Source organism: Tenrec ecaudatus, chromosome Y (assembly GCF_050624435.1).
Source record: "Tenrec ecaudatus isolate mTenEca1 chromosome Y, mTenEca1.hap1, whole genome shotgun sequence".
NCBI lineage: Eukaryota > Metazoa > Chordata > Mammalia > Afrosoricida > Tenrecidae > Tenrec > Tenrec ecaudatus.
In genome coordinates, this window is record NC_134549.1 from 2,361,465 (window position 1) to 2,380,108 (window position 18,644).

An 18,644-nucleotide genomic window follows, 5' to 3' on the forward strand; every position below is an offset into this window, starting at 1 on the left:
AGTATGACTATTATCTTACATTTATTTAGATTATACCTATTAATTCCTATTATACTTCTTAAAATATATTTCCTATTAAGTCTAATAAACATTCTGGCTTATTCAGAAAATTGGGAAATACTCATGAGAATATGATTACTTTAATTATTCTCATCTTCCTACCACATTCCCCACTAACCTAGCTCTCTTTTTCTCTCCATTTCCCCCATATTAAATCTATTGTATATCACCACACTCAGTCAATCAACTGTAGGCAACCAAACTTCCTACAGACAAATAAGAGCGGCACCACAGCCTGCAGTGGAAACAGGACTCAACCACAGAGGGGTAAAAAAAGAGGGGGGGGGGAATAAGAAAACAAACAAAGAAGCAAACATTACCCAAATCCAATGATACACCATGAAAAACAAGATTTGAAATGCTCAGAAACAGGATTCAATATAATCGTAGTTAAGTTCTTTTAAGAGACATGGGGAATACTCATGAGAAGAATAAAACTAAATGAAAAAACCTATTCTTATTCCAAAGGGAGCAGAATGAAAGAAAAAGGAATCTTGAATGAGTGAGCTTGAAGACTATTACTCCAGCTAAACTGATGACAGAAGCAATCAACAACAAAAAACAAAAGAGAGCTGAAAATTATGTGGGACACTATCAAGGAAAACAACTATATCACACCAGGATCCAGGAATGAGAGTAATAGAAAATCTGTCTGTATAGTACAAGATCTCATGGAAGAAAATTACCCAACATAACAAGTAGGAGAAAGTAATGTTTGCAGAGGCTGAGAAAACTCCAGAAAGCACAGATGCCTGAAAAAAAGGTCTTACCAATCTCAGGGAAGAGAATCCTGATGAGAGCTAGATAAAGCAGACAAAAGTCACCTACAAAGGAGAACCACTAAGAATAAATTCAGAATTCTTAGCAGGGACTTGTCATCCAGGCAAGAAGACAACAAAATGATGTATATCAAACAAACAAGAATCTTACAGCAAACAAAAGTATCTCTCAAACAATAGGGACATGTAAGGATGTTTCCGGAAAAGGAACTATTCAAGAAATTCATAAAACAAAAAGGACACATTACAAAAAACATTGACTGCATCACTATGGACAGAGAATCAAAAATAGCAAGAAGACAAATCTGAGAGTATCAGCATGACAATACTACCCAGAAGCAAATACAATGAGACAAGTAATCAGAACAGCAAAGATTAGAAAAGGGAAAAGACAGCAATAAAACTACACTCACTGTCTATTGCTGCAGTGCTGAGAGCGGGATCGCCCGGGAGCTCATCTGGAAGCCGGAAGCCAGGGATTGCGTTAAGAAAATGGCAGACAAGCCAGACATGGGAGAAATTGCCAGCTTCGATAAGGCCAAGCTGAAGAAAACAGAGATGCAGGAGAAGAACACACTGCCGACCAAAGAGACCATTGAGCAGGAGAAGCGGAGTGAAATCTCCTAATCCGGAAGTATTCGGCGCCCCCGCCCCTCTCCATCGTCTACCAGACTGATGTGGAGGAAGAGTCACCTGCAAGATGGACACGAGCGACAAGCTGCACTGTGAACCCACCGGCCTCCGGGTCTCCGAAGGGACTACCAAATTCTCCGGTCTGCCCTGGGATACTATAGAAAATTATTTGTATGATTAATGAAAATTAAAAAAAAACTACACTCACACACATGAACACATGAACACAAATACAGAAAAAATGGCTAGCCATTTGAAAGATAGAAATCAAAACAATGATATCATCTTATATCCACAGTGATAGCTCAACTCAAAGACACGGAAAAAACCTTTATGAAGGAGGCTGTAGGGCCCATAGAGCTTTCATACTAGTGGTGGGTTCACAAACATGAACAACCATTGTAGATAGTGATATGACACTATGTAAAACAACTGAGAATAGTAATTTCATTGGAGCCTGAAATATTTCTTATGGGTGTACATGGTGTAATCAAATAAAAATGGAAACTTATTCAAATATATGTAATTTAAATTTGTTTTACAAAACAATTTATCACCTTCAAAGTATTCTCTATTATATACAATATACTTATTTAATCAGTAATTCCATTCTTGGAAAATTTTTTAAAATCATTTTATTGAGAGCTCATACAATTTTTATCCCAATCCGTACATACATACATTGTATCAAGCACATTTGCACATTTATTGCCATCATCATCCTCAAAATATTTTCCTCCTACTTGATCCCTTAATATGAGCTCATTTTTCCCACTCCCTCTCTACTATCTCCTCCCTCATGAACCCTTCATAATACATAAATTATTATTATTTTGTCCTATGTTGTTCCACATCTCCTCTTGACCACTTTTCTGTGTCCATCCCCCAGGGAAGAGGTTACACGTAGATTCTTGTAATCGGTTCCCCCTTTCAACCCCACATTCCTTCCACCCTCCAGGCATCCCCACTCTTACCACTAGTCCTGAAGGGGTCCTGGATTCCCTGTGTTTCCAGATTCTATCTGTGCCAATGCGCATCCTCTGGTCTAGCCAGATTTGTAAGGTAGAAGTGGGATCACGATAGTGGGGAGGGGGAGAGGAAGAATTTAAGAATTAGAGGAAAGTTTTATGTCTCATCATTGTTATACTGCACCCGGAATGACTGATCTCCTCCCCACAGCCCTTCAGGGGGGGTCTGTCCAGTAGCCTACCAATGGATTTTGAGTCTGCACTCTGCATTCAGCCTCACTTATAGTGATATGATTTTTTGTTCTTTGTTGCCTGATCCCTGATCCCTTTAATACCTTGTGGTCACACAGGCTGGTGTGCTTCCTCCATGTGGGTTTGGTTGCTTCTGAGCTAGATGGCCGCTTGTTTAAGTTAAGCCTTTAAGACCCCAGACACTATATCTTTTGATAGCTGGGCAACATCAGCATTCGTCAACACATTTGCTTATGCACACATTTGTCTTCAGCAATCTTCTCGGGAAGGTGTGCATCATAGAATACCAATTTAACAGAACACAGTGCTCTTGAATTTACTAAGTACTTGAGTGGAGATTCAATGTCTATCTGCTGCCAGAATACTACAACTATAAATATATGCAGATAGATCAATTTCCACACCATCCTATATAATTATATTTACATATATACATGCCTGTGTTTAGACCTCTATAAATACTCTTTGTTTAGACCGCTATCAATACTTTAGTTCTTTCCTCTATTTGCTTTTACATTCTTCTTTTTCCACTATCATGCTCAGCTTTCATTTGGGTCTGTTATTTCTGTTACATTGCCCTTGCTGAATCCCTACCAGGCCTCTCACACCCTCCTTGCCACTAGTTTTGGCTTGTTGCTCCCCTGTCCCTGGGTTGGTCAACATCACCTCCTTACTCCTGCCTCCCTCCTATCCATGTCCCTCCGGAATCATTGGTCCCGTTTTTTTCTCCTCCAGATTGTTCACCCAGCCTATCTTATCTAGATAGATTTGTCGAGATAATAAAATGCACCAAAAACAAGACATTGCAAGACAGGTGACAAATGAGAACACAGCAATGACAAAAAAAAACAATGACCCATAAAAGAATAAATCAATTAAGAGGGGGGAAAAATAAACAGTTTTAAAAAGAAAGAAAAACCTGTAAATAGATCAAGGTCTGGTTTTTGAACTCTAGGCATGTCCTCCAGTAAAGTCCAATAGGGCTTTGGCCCCAGTATCTATCCTTTGTTCTCCCTCAGGAGTTCTGCTCTGCTCCCCCAGCTTCTCTGCCACATGCATTTAGTCTTTTGCCTAAGTGTTGAGGGTTCACTTCAGACAAGTCTTGACACTGAGTCTCCAGTGTTATCCCCCTTAGGGCCCTGGGCCAGTGAGGGATAGCATGTCTCACAGTGGGATCAGCCATATGGTCCCCTCTGTGCATTGGCTGTTCAGAGAAGGGGTATCGTCCTCCAGGCCTGGTGGGCCAAGATGTGCTACACTCTCTTCCTCTCCATTCATTTGCTCCCGTGTGCTCTGATCAGACATATCCCTCTGCCCCAGCTGCAGCTTCAATGCTGTGCTCTAAATTCTTCTGGGGGGAGGGGCAGTTGTCCATTTAGCTGGTATAGGAGCCGAGCCCTTATGCCCCTCCACTGGCTCCAACTCCATGCCAGCACGCTGCATTCACATCCCGGAACATTGGATTTAGGTCTGGTTCTTCTTCCCCTCAGGGGATTCATGTTGTACTTGTCCTTTTGTTCTTGGCTTACTTCACTTAGCATAATTTCCTTCACTTCTTCCATGTGTCAATATGCTTCATGTTTTCATTACTGCTTTTATTGAAGCATAGTAATCCATTTTACATATGTACCACAATTTCTTAATCCATTTATCTGTTGATGGAAATCTGGGTTTTTTTCCCAACTCTTTGCAATTGTGAACTGTGCCACAATGAACACTGGGTCACAGATATCTGGCCATGGTTTATTTCTTGCCCTTTGTAGGTATATGCCCACTAGGGGGATTGCTGGGTCTTATGGTAGTTCAATATCCATCTGTTTTAGAAATCACTAAATCAATTTCCATAGTGTCTGTATATACCTACAGGTCCACCACCAGTGCATGAGGGTTCCTATCTCACCACAGCCCCTCCAACAATTGCTACTTTCTGATTTTTTCAATTGGGCTATCTTTGAGGGTGTTAGGTGGTATAACAAAGTAGTTGTGATTCGCATTTCTCTTATGGCTAATGATTGGGAAGATTTTCTCATATGTTGACTGGTCATTCAGATTTCAGACTGGGTGAAACTCTGTTCCGGACCTTTGCCCATCTCCTTAGTAGGCAGTTAGGTTTTCTCTCACCATAAGCTTACAAGGTTTTGTAGATTTTCGTATTAAGGCCTCTGTCTGATGTGTCATTGCTAAGATGTTTTCCTAGTCAGTGAGCTCTCTTATTACTCTCTCGATGACTCTTCCAATGTACACAGGTGTCTTATGTTCAGTAAATCCCACTTGTCTATTTGTGACATCTCTGTATTTGTATCCTTTCCTATTTCTGATAGCCTATGAATTCCCTGTGTCAAGGTTCTTGGAAACATTTTTTCAAATTCATCTCTTTGAATGGCTGACAGCATCTCCCTCATGTTTTTCTTCACCTCTTCTATGCTGTTCTTTCATGTCCCTCTTCATTTGCAGAAACAGAAAGAAGTCACAAGTTCAGGTGAATTAGGTGCATGAGGCAAGAGGCATGCTGTGGTTTTTGTTTTTTAAAAAAAAATGGTGCATGAGCTAGTTGCATGAGCAGGCTCATTGTTGTGGTGGCAAAATCAGTTCCCCGTATACCTCAAATAAAACCTTTTTGACATACACTGTGATGCTATCTTTTCAGAACCTCTCAATAGAAAGCTTAATTTAACAGTCTGACTAGTGGAACAAACTCCAAATGCACTATCAGAAAAACTTAAAAATCCACTCATCAAAGACACAGTGAGCATCAGCTTGATCTTTGATTTCACCTGAAGAACTGTTTGGGGCATGAGGTGATGATGGTGTTGTTTGATGTTTGTTTTCAGAGTCATCAGAATACCACAATGTCTCCTTACCACCTTTGAAAAGGGCTGAATTGCTTCGGAGCTGTTCTTTAAAAGCATAGGAAGTCTATGCTGTTTTTCCTGGTCAGCCACAACCCAAGGTACAAATTTCACAGCAGTCCTTCTCTTTCCCAAATCTTCCATTAATCTGCTGAACTGAGCTCTGAGATAGTCCAGGTAACTTCCCATGTCTTCAACAGTCTTCAAGCACAAGTCACAAATTTTGTCAACATTTTCGACAGTTCAGGAAATTGACAGATGTCCAGAATGAGTTTTGTCATTATTATAATAATTATATTAAATAATTATATAATAATATAATTATTATTTTAATTATGATACCCTTGTAGTTATATGGCCACTAGGGGGAGTGCTGGGTCTTATGGTAGTTCAATATCCAACTGTTTTCGAAATCACCAAATCAATTTCCTTAGTGGCTGTATATGCCTACAGGTCCACCACCAGTGCATGAGGGTTCCTATCTCACCACAGCCCCTCCAACAATATTATTATATTATAAACAAGAAAGCCAATTGTACACGGGAGTTTTTCCCATAGTGCTTTCCTTGTAAGCTGTGGTCAACATCACAACAGTTTCTGTGGCACTCTTCCTGAGCAGGAAACAACACTTTGAATTTTTGTTCTCTTAAATCAACCATCACAAAAATGAAGTTCAAGTGAAACTGATTTTATGAAAAACTTCACTATGACCAAAGAAAACTTTGCTGGTTGACATGAGTGAGTTGTTCGCCTAGTGGAGAAAACACATACTATAACAGCCCTGCCCGGCAGAACTTTTTGTTTTGAGTACCCCCTCGTATACCCCAAAGTAGTAAGAGACGGGTCATAAGCAGGCACACACATTCCCTTGTTAATCAGAGTGCACTTCACAGGAGCAACAAGCTGGAAATATTCCAAATGACCGTCAATGAAATAATGGGTAATGAAACTCTGGTACATACACAATATACAAACTATGAAGTACTTCATGACATGGATAGACCTGGAATTTATTATACTGAGTAACATTAAATCACAAATGGACAAACATTTTATGAGGCCACTACTCTATGGATGACAACCAAGATAAAATAGGAACCTGTTCTTAGGTAATGTGATCTACTAATCCATTATCAAAAGCAACAAGGTAGTGTGCCACATGGTGTTCATGATCCATATTTATTTATACATCTTACTACCCACTTCAACATAAAAGGCCCCAATTCAGGTTGGGAAAATCTCTCATCTTGGGAGAAAGGAAAAAAAGACCAATTAGTTTCTGTCGTATTAAACTGCTCTACAGTCAACACAATTCAACAGACCCTCTTACATGGGTGGCCAGTAAACTTCTGTTAGCAAATAAACCAGGTTGGGCAACTTTCCACTAGGAAAAAACATAATATTAATAAGGACCCCCTAGTAAGTCACTATGCCTGGTATTATGTCCTTAATCAAACATTCTGACTGAGTTTCTAGCCTGGCCTTTATGACGCATGCCACATGTTCTAATCTCTGTAATTTAGAAGTGAGTATCCTGCATAAGCCAGACCAGAAGGGTCCAATTTGATAATACCACTAAAAAATTGAACCTTAAACACACTTGTAACAGATTAAAAGAAATTAAAGACTCCCAAGACTGAAGCACCCTAGTGTGAAAAGCAACAGATAGCTATCATCCCCAGTTTATAGATTTGGAAGGCATTAGATTGCAATATAAATATTTTGCTTTAAGGATGCCTATAAATGGCAACTCAAACTACCATAGATTTTCACACACTCTGCTTCATTTTGACATAATGTCTTAGTAGTGCTGCCTTTGTGAATGAACACTACTTAAAGTTTGTCCCTATCTCCAATCCTCACTGTTTGCTTAACTCTTATCAAATCACTATGTTTTCAATCCCTATGAGTCAACAACCCATGTGGTCTAAGATCCTATCATACACTGTATATTTTCCTTGTCTAAACAGTACTTAAAGTTCTATGTTATTGGTAGGCTCCATCAAGGCATTCCCTACCCATAGTAACCATATGCACAACAGAACAAAACACTTCCCCATCCTGTGTCATTCTCAAAAAAATGTCCCGATGCTTGAGACCATTGTTGCAGACACTGTATCAATCCATCCTGTTGAGGGCTCTGTTAGGCAGAGCTGACTACATGCTTTAATATCAAGGAGTAACTGTTTATCAAGTAAATATCCCAGTCCAATCCAACTCAAGTCACTAAGTCTGGTACTAGTCTATAAATTTCTCTTCAGATTAATGATACAGAATGCAAAAAGACCATAGGTCATTGGGTGCATAGTTGTGTGGATTCAAGGTTGGTGGAAACATGGCAGAGCACTGGCAGCTCCTATGGACAGTAAGCAGGGAGGGGGGAAAAGACCAAACAACCGGGGAGACAGCTTCAGGCTGTGATCTGATTGACAAGTTTCATTCCACCCCTTGCCAGGAGTGTCTTCACAAAAAAAGTCAACTACCACAAGAGCCTTCCTGGTTACACTTCCCCTCTACGTCCTTTTCCAGGGTCTGCTCTTATGATATGTCCTAAGTGCGTGTAACAATTCTTAACTATAAGAAACATTCTAGCCATATATATTCAAGGCAGATTTGATTGTCCTTTTGACAGACCATAGTATGTTCAATATGCTTTACCATCATCACAATTCAAATGCACTGATTATTTTTTGGTCTTCCTTATTCAATGTCCAATTTAGCATGCATATGGAGCAACTGAAAATACCATGGCTTCGGTTAGGTCCACCTTACTTACTGACCTCCCTGTTTTCCAACACTCTCAAGAGACCTTGTACAACCCATTTACCGAGTACAATACATCTTTTGATCTCTTGACTACCACTTCTATGAACACTGATCAAAGCACAATGAAATCTGACAATTTCAATCTTTTCTCCATTTATCATGATGCTTCTTATTTGTCCACTTGCGAGGATTTCAGGTCTGTTTACATTAAGTTGTAATCCTAATTCCCAACTTTTTCCCTAAAAAAATTGTGATCAGTAATAATCAAAGTATGTTGCTTGCATGTTTGATTAATTTCAGATCGAAGATGTTGGTAAAAGTCTTCAATTTATCCATCACTAGTCTTGGATATTGGAACAGAAATTGGAATAATAGTATATGGACTGGATTTGCTTGTATTCAGGCAGACGTTATCCTATTACAGACAGTAATAGACTTCCAGATAATCTTTAAGTGTTATTATTGACATGAATGTAATGATGTTACTCTTGATTGTGTCATTCTTAGCATATTAAACTTTTAATGATCTGATTCAAAATGGCCAACACCAGTCCATTTCACTGCACAAATGATTAGAATGTTGCTGTTCTTAGATGTCATCTTGTCAATCCAACCCATAGAAACCTTAGGCACAATAAAATTAACAACGCTCAGTCCTGAGTCATCCTCACAATTCTTACTATGTTTGAGCCCCTGGCTGCAGCCACGTTGTCAATCCATCTTGTTGAGAGCCGACCTTTATTTCAACTGTCCCCGTTTCACCCAACATGTCATTTTAAGGGACTCATGTCTCCTGAGAACATACATAAAATGAAGTTTTACAAAAGCCACTATTGCCTCTATGGGGCACTCTGGCTTTACTTCTTCCAGGCATATGTTTCTCCTTTTAGCAAGGCATGACATCTTTAACATTCTTCTCCAGCACCTTAAGGCAAATGCATCCACTCTTTTTCTTGCTTCTTTATTCAAGTCCAACTTTCACACACACATGAAGTAAAGGAAAATACCAATGGCTTAGGTAAGGCTCACTTTAGCCCTCAAAGTAAACTACTTGTTTTTCAATACTCGAAAAGGGTTTTATAGAGGAGTCTCATGCAGCAGATTTAACTAATGCAACTCATTTTTTAAATCTGCAGACTACGCTTTCATGAGCATTGATTATGGATTCAAAGAAGATAAAATTATTGACTTCAAACTGTTTTCCACTACCATTATTGGGCCAGTTGTGAATCTTTATTTTTTTTATTTATAATCCATGCTGAAGGCTAAATCCTCGATCTTAGTCAGCAAATGCTTCAAGTTCTACTCACTTGTGGCAAGCAAAGTTATTAATTTGCCTATCTCTGACTGTTAATAAGCCTTCTTCCAATCCAAATCCCCAACACTTCATATCATCCTGCTTCTGATATTCTCAGCATATAGATTGAAAAAGTTGGTAAGAGAATATAACACACCTTTCCTAATTCTAAACCATGCATCATCCTCTTGTTCCCCTTTGCACAATTGTGTCTTGATCCATGTACAAGTTCCAAGTCAGCACCACGAAATGTTGTGGATTCCGTTCTTTTGAAGTATACCTATAGTTTGTAATGGCACACATAGTTGAGTGCCTTGGAACAGCTATTAACACACAAGTAAACATCTTTCTGATATTCTCAGCTATCAGCCAAGAGCCATCTGATACCAGCATTGATATCCCTTGCTACAAGTCCTCTTCTGAATCTGGCCTAAAACTATGGCAGCTCCCTGTCCATGTCTTGTTCAAACTACTGTTGAATGATCTTCAGCAAAATTTTACCCAAGTGAGATATCAGTCATATTGTTCTATATTGTAAACATCCACTTGGATTACCTTTCTTCCGAATGGCTACAAATATGGATCTCTGTCAGTTGGCCAAGTAACTGTCTTACAAATTTCCTGGCACAGACAACTTGGTGATTTCAGCACTTTTTCAGCTTTCTGAAACATTGTAATTAGTATTGCAGAAATTCCTGAAGCCCTGTTTTTTGGTTAAAGCTTTCAGTGTAGCTTGAACTTCTTCCTCATCATGGTTTTTGCTAATACCTTTTGAAATGTTGCAATGCCGACTACTGCTTTTAATTACAGTGACTGTATATTCTATCTTCTTTTGCTACTGAATCTTTCAACATATTGCCCTAGGAACTTTCAACATTGCAACAAAAGAATTTTACCTACAGTTTTTCAGTATACGGTTTGCTGATCACGCTCTCTTTGGGGTTTTCTAATTCTAGGTCATTTCAGATTTCCTATTTGGCTTTATCTTCTTGAGCTGCCATTTGAAAATATCCATTCAGCTGTCTTCTATTAGCTTTGGCTACTCTATGAATAAGGGCAAATTTCAGAATGCCATCTGACATTCACTTTGATCTTTTCTTTATCTTGTCTTTTTAATGAACTATTGGCTCCTTCATGATGCTTATGTCATGCCACAGCTCATCATGTCTCCTGTCATTAGTGTCCAAATGTTTCAAATCTGCTTTTGAGGCATTTTTGAAATACAGGTGGGAAAGACTCAAAAATTATATTTTGATTTTATTTCACTTATATTAATTTTCTGATTTATACTGAACTTACATGTGAGTAGTTGATGATCTATCCCTCAATTGGCCCACTGATTTGTTTTTAAATTTCTCCATCATGTCTTCCCCACACATGTTCTAGATTTAATTTCTGTGTATTCCTTCTGGAGAAGTTCATGTGCATAGCCACCTTTTCTTGTTGAAAAGAAAGCTTGTTTACAATTTTTGCATTCTAATTGCCAATAATTAAGATTGCATATCTATTGTATATTTGATCAATTTCAAACTGAAGTCTGATAGAATTATTCATTTTCATCATCACTAATTTTTGTGGTTGGTGTATAAATTTGAAGTGTTGTATTTATTGGAAATCTTTGAAGTTACATATATAATCCTATCTCAGAGAGCAATGTAACCATGATTGGTTTTATAATGGGCTTTTTAATAATGAAAGTCATGGCATATTTCTTGGTTGTGTTATTTTTAGCATAGTTAGTGTTATGCTTTCTGACTCAAAATAGCCAATATCTGTAGATTTCAGCTCACTAATACCTAAGATATGGATCTTTATGCATTTCAATCTTGACCACTTTGAACTTTCTTAGATTCATACTTTGCACATTCTAAGTACTGTTCATTGGTAAATTTTTACTAAAAGCTGGTTATTAATAACAAACGTGCTGGTTTAAATAACAAAATTCCTATTCATAATTTCTCTACTTTGTTTTAATAGCAATTGAAAAAAAAACTGAAGAAAAGCTTTCTGTTTATCAGTGAGATCTGTTTGATGAAACAGAAGGGAGAACGGGAAAGTTTTACAGTTTAATTCTGATACTTTAAAAATTGTTATTCCATTTAAATACAAATAATGCTAAGTAAATATGCAATTCTTACCGTGTATTCATGTGTAGGTAGGTTCTTTCTATATTTCCATCTAAGAACTTGTTGATGCGGTAAAGGTACCCTGGAATCTGAAAAGAGGAATTTAACTTTATTATTTACCAAGACTCAGAAGATTTCATGTGGAAGAATTGCAAACAAAAGTAAAAGCAAAAAGATCATTATCTTGCATGATTTTATCTTTTTATGCTAGAAAGATACATCATTATGTTTGGTTTATTTTTGATCATTAAAAGGGCAAAATATTAAAAAATGGAGTAAAATCCATCATCATTTACAGCCATAGAATGTAAAAATCTAACCAAAAATCACAAAATATACAAAGTAAGGGCTGAAATGAATTGATAAACACATTCTATAATATTCAAAACTTTCAATAATAAAACATTAGGCAAATAATGGAGAATTTCAAATTATAAGAAATTACAGTTAAAAAAATAAATAGGACACAACAGGGCAATAAGCATTCTTCTCTAGTACCTTAGGAACATTCAATAGGTCATATGCTACACACACACACACACAAACACACACCAGAGTGAAACAGGCCATAGGCTGACACACACCTACACAGTGGCAACTGGAAAACAGTGATAGAGGATATTTACAATTAAGTAGAAATTTACACCATACTCCGAAATAACTAGTGGATCAAAGGCAGCTGCACAGAGAAAAACAAAAATGCAACGACATGGATTAAAACAAAAATACACACATTAAAGCTCATGGTAATGCCACCAAGTAAAACAGTTCCTTGAAATAAATTTATAACTATTATATAAATTTATACCTATGATATAAAGATCTCAAATCAGTAACATCCTTTACTTTATAGCAACAAGTACACAAAACATAACAAGAAAATAGACTAATGAGGCTGTAAGGATCAGAGTAGAGAAGGGAGAAACAGGACAGAAAATTAATGAGAACCAAAGCCTGGTTCCGAAAACTACAAACAAGGTTGGCAAGGTTATAGCTAAGCTGACCCCCCCAAAAGACATGAAAAGTAGCAGCATAAAAAAGTAGTTAAATTATATATGAAAAAACATGTCTTTATACACAATTTAAGCAAGGGTTTATAATGTCATCTTCATCTGAAATACCTCTCTGTTTTCTACGAGCTTTTTCCCCTCTGCTGCATAGAATCTGCTTGTTTCTTCTAAAAATTTACTTTCAAAAGACTCTTCATAAATCTAAGGAGTAACATATGACAGTTAAAATCAGCCTTTAAAATAAAAGATCAGAAATGCGTCACCATGTTTTAAGAGTTAAGCCATTGCTCACCTGCAAGTCAGAAAGCATAGATAAAAGTCTTTGAATCAAACACCTGTCAACCATTTCTCCATTTCGTTCTTTTTCAATCAACAGAAGAATGCCATCAACAGTCCTTTTCTGAATCTTCTCATCACAAATTATGTATGTTTTAAATAATTCTAGCCCAATCTCCCTAAAAGGCAAAAAAGCATCTAAATAAATGCTGCAGGCAAATTTCAATCCTGAACATTTAACTATGTTTATTAGTAATTATAATAACTTTAATTAGTATTAACATTTCTGTATCTTACATTAACTATAGTTAACAGAATTTTTATGGAGTTAGGAAAAATAATGTATCAGAAATAAAATTAGAAACAAGAATGGGGGCTTCAAAAGTTCATGAAAAATTCCATTATCTTTTAATTTTAGTATTCCATTATTTTCTTAAAGCATCTTCTTCCAACTAATCAATTAATAGTGTACATTATAGAATATACAATACACAATAAGATTTGTTTCAACTTTATAAGAGTTAAGGTCTCTAAGAAATAAAACAGTGTTTAGCATAGCTTGTTTCTAACTTTGCCTTATACAGATTCCCTAAATTTTTAATTTTAGAATGCCTCAACTTAATATGAACATTATCGTTTGCACACTAAGAGATGTAAATCTAGTGGTCTACAACATGGTTTTCACATAATCCATAATGTGTGATGATCCATACAGTTAAGTATCTTGGATTGCTCAATAAAGCATTGAGCCTACCTTACAACCTTCTGGAAGTCCCTCCTTTCACACAACATTAAACTGACACGTGCTTCATTCCACATGCCCTCTGCGTCAAGTTTTTATTTCTAATACTTCTCTGACAATGTTCTGTTGTAACCATTTTCAGTTATCTTCAGACAAATTTTACTTGGATAAGACTGTTTAATATTTCCACATTCTGTTGGACTACCTTTCTTTGAGTAGGCACAGACATGGCTCTCTTCTAGTCAGATGGCCAGATCATTCCTTTCTAAGTTTCTGGGCATCGATGAATGAGCACTTTGAGGACTGCACAGATTTGTTGAACCTCTCAACTACTGTTTCCTCCATTCTTGGAGCCTTGCTTATTGGCAGTGCCTTTAACACTTTAGCTTGAATTTCTTCACTCCAGACTATCAACATTTTCCATGATACCTCCTGAAATGACTGAACGTTAGGCATTCTGACTTGATACAGCGATTGCATCTTCCATCATCCTTTGATATTTCCTGAATCGTTCAGAACCTTGACTATAAAATCTTTCAATACACAACTCAAAGCTTAAATATTTTTTCAGCTTTGCAATTTGAGAAAGTCTGTGTATTTTCTTGACTTTTGTTTACTAACTCCAAGTCTTTACATATTTCATTATACTAGTCATTTACTTTATTCCCCTTAAGTTCTTAACTGAATTAAAAATATATACAGACTTAAACACTTAATAGTTTTTATTACAGTATTCTTAATAAACTCACTGTCATTATGTAAATTCAGACTCAAATCTAATCTTGTGGCAGAGTAGAACTGCTCCCTTGGGTTTCTAATACTATAAAACTTTATGGGAATGGAAGATTCATCTTTCTCCCATGGAATAGTTGGTATTTTTGAATTGCTACCTTTGCAGTCAACAGCCCCAATACTTAACCTACGAATCCACTCCAAGAATATTAAAAGAATAACATAACTTAAATACAAAATTTTAAAGTACTCGTTGCCATCCTTACCAAATGGAAGGCATCACTGAAATTTGGAAAACATAAGTTCTATCTAGGAACAGAAAAATGTTCCTAATCATGATCTGTTAAGGGAGAAAAAAAATACATTATTAAAGAACATTGTTTTAAAATTATCAGCTATCTAATGAAATCTTAATTTTATAAACAATTATTTTTGATATTTGTGCTACCATTCTGCTAAATCAAGGATATGAACCAAGAGAAATTTTTTTGACATAGTTATTTCCTTCTAATTTGAACTATTTTTTACCATTATCTACAGTAATTAAAATTCAGGAAATAATCTTGCTAGTGATATTTTAATTAATTCTAACACCACTTCTATAACAAAAATTATGTTAATTGTTAAATGGTAAAATAAGAGACCTACTTTGAAAACATAACATTGACAAAAGTAACTTTTAATCCACAAGGATAACACTAAAGTGTAAGGTCACTCTCACTGACTTTCACTCTACTCTGATATAGCAACACAATTAAAAACCAAAACCAAACTCACTGACATCAAGTTAATTCTGACTCTTAAGGATATTATAGAAGAGGATAGAACTGTCCCTTACGATTTTCAAGAGGTAACTATTTAAAAAACCTCATCTTTCTCTCCAAGAAGAAACTCAACAGGACAGGGTAAAACCACCCCTGTGGGTTTCCAGGACTTTAACTGTTTAAAAGACTAGGAAGCTTCATCTTTCTCCCACAGAGTGGCTCAGAGATCCATCACAATGATAGCAACTTCGAAGCACAACTACTATACCACCAGGTGTACTTTATAAATTCATTAAAATTCAAAAATATACTAGCCTTGTAGTTCTGGCTCACTTTTTCTCAAGAGTCACTTTACCCAGGTCTGACTCATGAAAACCCTATAGGGAAGAGCAACCTCTTAGTGTTTTTAACTTTAAATATTTACAGGAGTAGACAGCCTATCTTTCTCCAGAGTAAAGCACCTATGGTGCGATTGAACTCTCAGTTGTGTGGTTAGCAGCCTATCATGTAAGCCATTATAGCACCATGGCACGGCATGGTTTTGTACAATCATAGAAAATTTTGAAAACAGTAGTCCACAAAGCTTTGATCCTCCCAATGCTGACATGAATGAAAAGTTCACTCTTGCTATCTCACCACTTATTTCAAAGAAAGGTCTTTAAGTAGAAAAGTCTTGACATTCATTCTAGTGCATTCCATTCTCCAAAATTCCAATTTAATGCTTGGATGTTTCAAATAGTATTATTGGTAACAAACATTGCAATGGTTTATGTGAAAGGATACATTCATTTCACTTATTTCCAAAAAATGTATAATATATTCAATTACATAAAACCACAGTTTATCTGTGGTTCTCATAAAATGAATAATTTAGCAATAGGAAAAAATGGTTAGTCATATAAAAAGAGGAAAACCCTCCATATGTCACTCAGTGCACAGCAAATATTCCTTCATAGAAATTCCCCATCTCATTACAGAAAATACAAAAAACTCACATATGCAAGGATCATGATTTAATAAAATTATTAATTATTTTCACACGAAAAACTGGCTATCCAGTTTTTACTGTAAGAGTCATAATTGTAAATACCACAATTACATTAAATAGAAATAGAGTCACTATATCAATTGCTGCTAAGAAACAAGAAAATTTAACCACACTCTTTGGAAGCATGTCAATATGTAAACAAAGCTGACATTTAGTAGTATCCCAACTTTAAAAAGAACAGTTTTTACACTCTACCATTTGTCTGCCATGATCTTGCCAGCACTTATCCATTTTGTTTAGAAAAAGTTCACTATCCAAAGAAGCCATGAGGGAATGTTAAGAAAAATACACATTTTCAAACTAACACATATTCTGGAAAAAGAAAATGTGACTTCTAATCATAATCATATTTAGCAAAAGATATTGTTTAGTCAAAGTCTAGAAGTGCTACATTTAAGAAATTATAAATCTAATGGTAATAAGGCAATCTGCCTCCAATATGTTATTTCATTTGCTGACAACTAAATAGAACAAAAATAGGGCACAAGGGGAAAAAGCTTTTAAAATGTAAGTTAACTTATAGGAAGTCTTCTCTTTCTTGCTGCCATAATTAAAGTCTAAAAATACATATTAACAGTTAGCAAAATTTAAATATAAGCGTTTCCAAAAGGATATTCTCTGAATTGAAGTATTTGCGCTTTGATATGATCTTCACAAAGTTGCCTCAATTTTTTATATATATTTTCAGATGAATTGTAGGAGCATAGGTTTTCAGCATTCTGGGAAGTAAAAGTGCTTATTAAAAAATAAAGTTAAAACTATTTTTAATTCTTTTCCACATTATTACTAAATAAACTTACGATCTTACTTCACAAGAATTAATGAACAGAAATGTCATTCATGCTAATTAAGTCTAATGTGAATGTTAAAATTATTAAGTATGAGAAATTAAACTTAAATAAAAATCACAAATTTCAAATGATAATCGTGTCTTGCAATGTGCACCATTCCTGTTAACATCACTGCAGTTGGATGACTGCATCGGAGAAAGATTGAAATGACCCAAATCTCTCATGAGGCAATTTCCAATATTTGATTCTGAAGAAAAATATCTGGTTAATTTTCAGAGTGTATATCTGGGTATTATGCATCCTGAAGAACTGAAATCTTCCTCTGGCTTGAAAGACAGCACTCATAAACAAGAGCTCAAGGATTGATAGCCAATTAATCCATGATATAAAGATCTTAAATAAATACATGAACGTTAATTAATTTGTTTGTTTCTCTAGTCAACGTGGCCTAACAAAATTTTTCCCAGTACAGGACCTCTGTAACTCGCCTGACCAATAGAGCTGCAAAGACTTGAGATCTGTTTTGACGAGCCTGGGGCAGATGTAAATACAAATAGGTTCAGCTTTCTACCCAAGTAGAGGATGTCCTTTCTGATCCCATGCAGCCCTTATCAATACCAAGGAAAACACAGCATATTGAACCTTGTGAAAGTAACAACAGAGCAGCTTGGAGTGTCCTTAAATAGTGAATAAGTTTACTTTCCGCACAAGCCAGGGGAGCACCACCCCCACCCAACAAAGTTAATCCCAAGGACCAGTGGGTTCCTCTTGATGAGTTACTGGATAGAATCCCAGATGTCTCATGAAACCACTCCCTAGCCAGGAACCCAACAGACCACCCGAAGCCACTGAGAGCAACAACCTGCTTCCCCCTCCCTCCTAAACCAGCTGGGTAGTTGGCAGTTTAGACCCACCTGTCTGTGTGACCTCCAATCCCAGAAAAGTGAACCCTGCCTCTTCTGGCCTGAGCTACCAGAAGCCCATACCTTTAAGATCACTAACCTAAATCAAAAAATACAGAACACTCAGCCAAAACAAAATTGTGCATTACTCTTATAATTCATTCTTCTCCATCTGTTAAGTCTAACTAAGGGGAAAGAGTAGTATTTACCTTTTTTCACTTTAACTCCCCCCCCCCATGTACATCATCAATCCACAAGTTAGCAATACTCCATCTCTCAATTATGAGCTCAATTAGTATCTAGTACACACTGTGGTTCACAGCAGCAGACTTCCGCCCCCCCCCCACCGGGGGACCATTTATCCCTCACCTCTTTCTCCTAGACCATCACCAAAATGAGAGTCCAGTCCCAAAACATCCCTGAATCTTTCTTTCAAACCTCTCGCTCTTGGAATACTAAGTTCATCTCATTCACATACAAATACCATAAGATAACACGAAGAAACTTCTTCATATTCTGACATTCCACCAACCCCCTTAACTCCAGGGCACCAAATAATATAAAGTCACCCCAAGTTACTGAACAGGAGGAACCACTACCCACAAATACTAAACATAACTGCTGGACAGGTCCTCAGCCAGTGTGCTCC

The 18,644-nt window shown here is 36.7% G+C and overlaps 1 protein-coding gene and 1 pseudogene across 1 annotated transcript in view; one reads left to right on the top strand and one right to left on the bottom strand.

Annotated features, from left to right (window-relative positions):
• The window catches only part of LOC142435629 (cullin-4B-like), a 170,884-nt gene that overhangs the window by 102,303 nt on the left and 49,937 nt on the right, over positions 1-18,644 (bottom strand). The window contains exons 3-11 of the mRNA XM_075539849.1: positions 16,916-17,021; positions 16,498-16,565; positions 14,757-14,830; positions 13,033-13,195; positions 12,852-12,941; positions 11,743-11,819; positions 8,025-8,037; positions 7,257-7,278; positions 6,263-6,295 (exon numbers count right to left, since the gene is read on the bottom strand). Coding sequence (XP_075395964.1) covers positions 6,263-6,295; positions 7,257-7,278; positions 8,025-8,037; positions 11,743-11,819; positions 12,852-12,941; positions 13,033-13,195; positions 14,757-14,830; positions 16,498-16,565; positions 16,916-17,021 — 646 coding nt within the window. The remainder of the gene's footprint in view (positions 1-6,262; positions 6,296-7,256; positions 7,279-8,024; positions 8,038-11,742; positions 11,820-12,851; positions 12,942-13,032; positions 13,196-14,756; positions 14,831-16,497; positions 16,566-16,915; positions 17,022-18,644) is intronic.
• On the top strand, positions 1,282-1,467 carry LOC142435528 (thymosin beta-10 pseudogene; annotated as a pseudogene).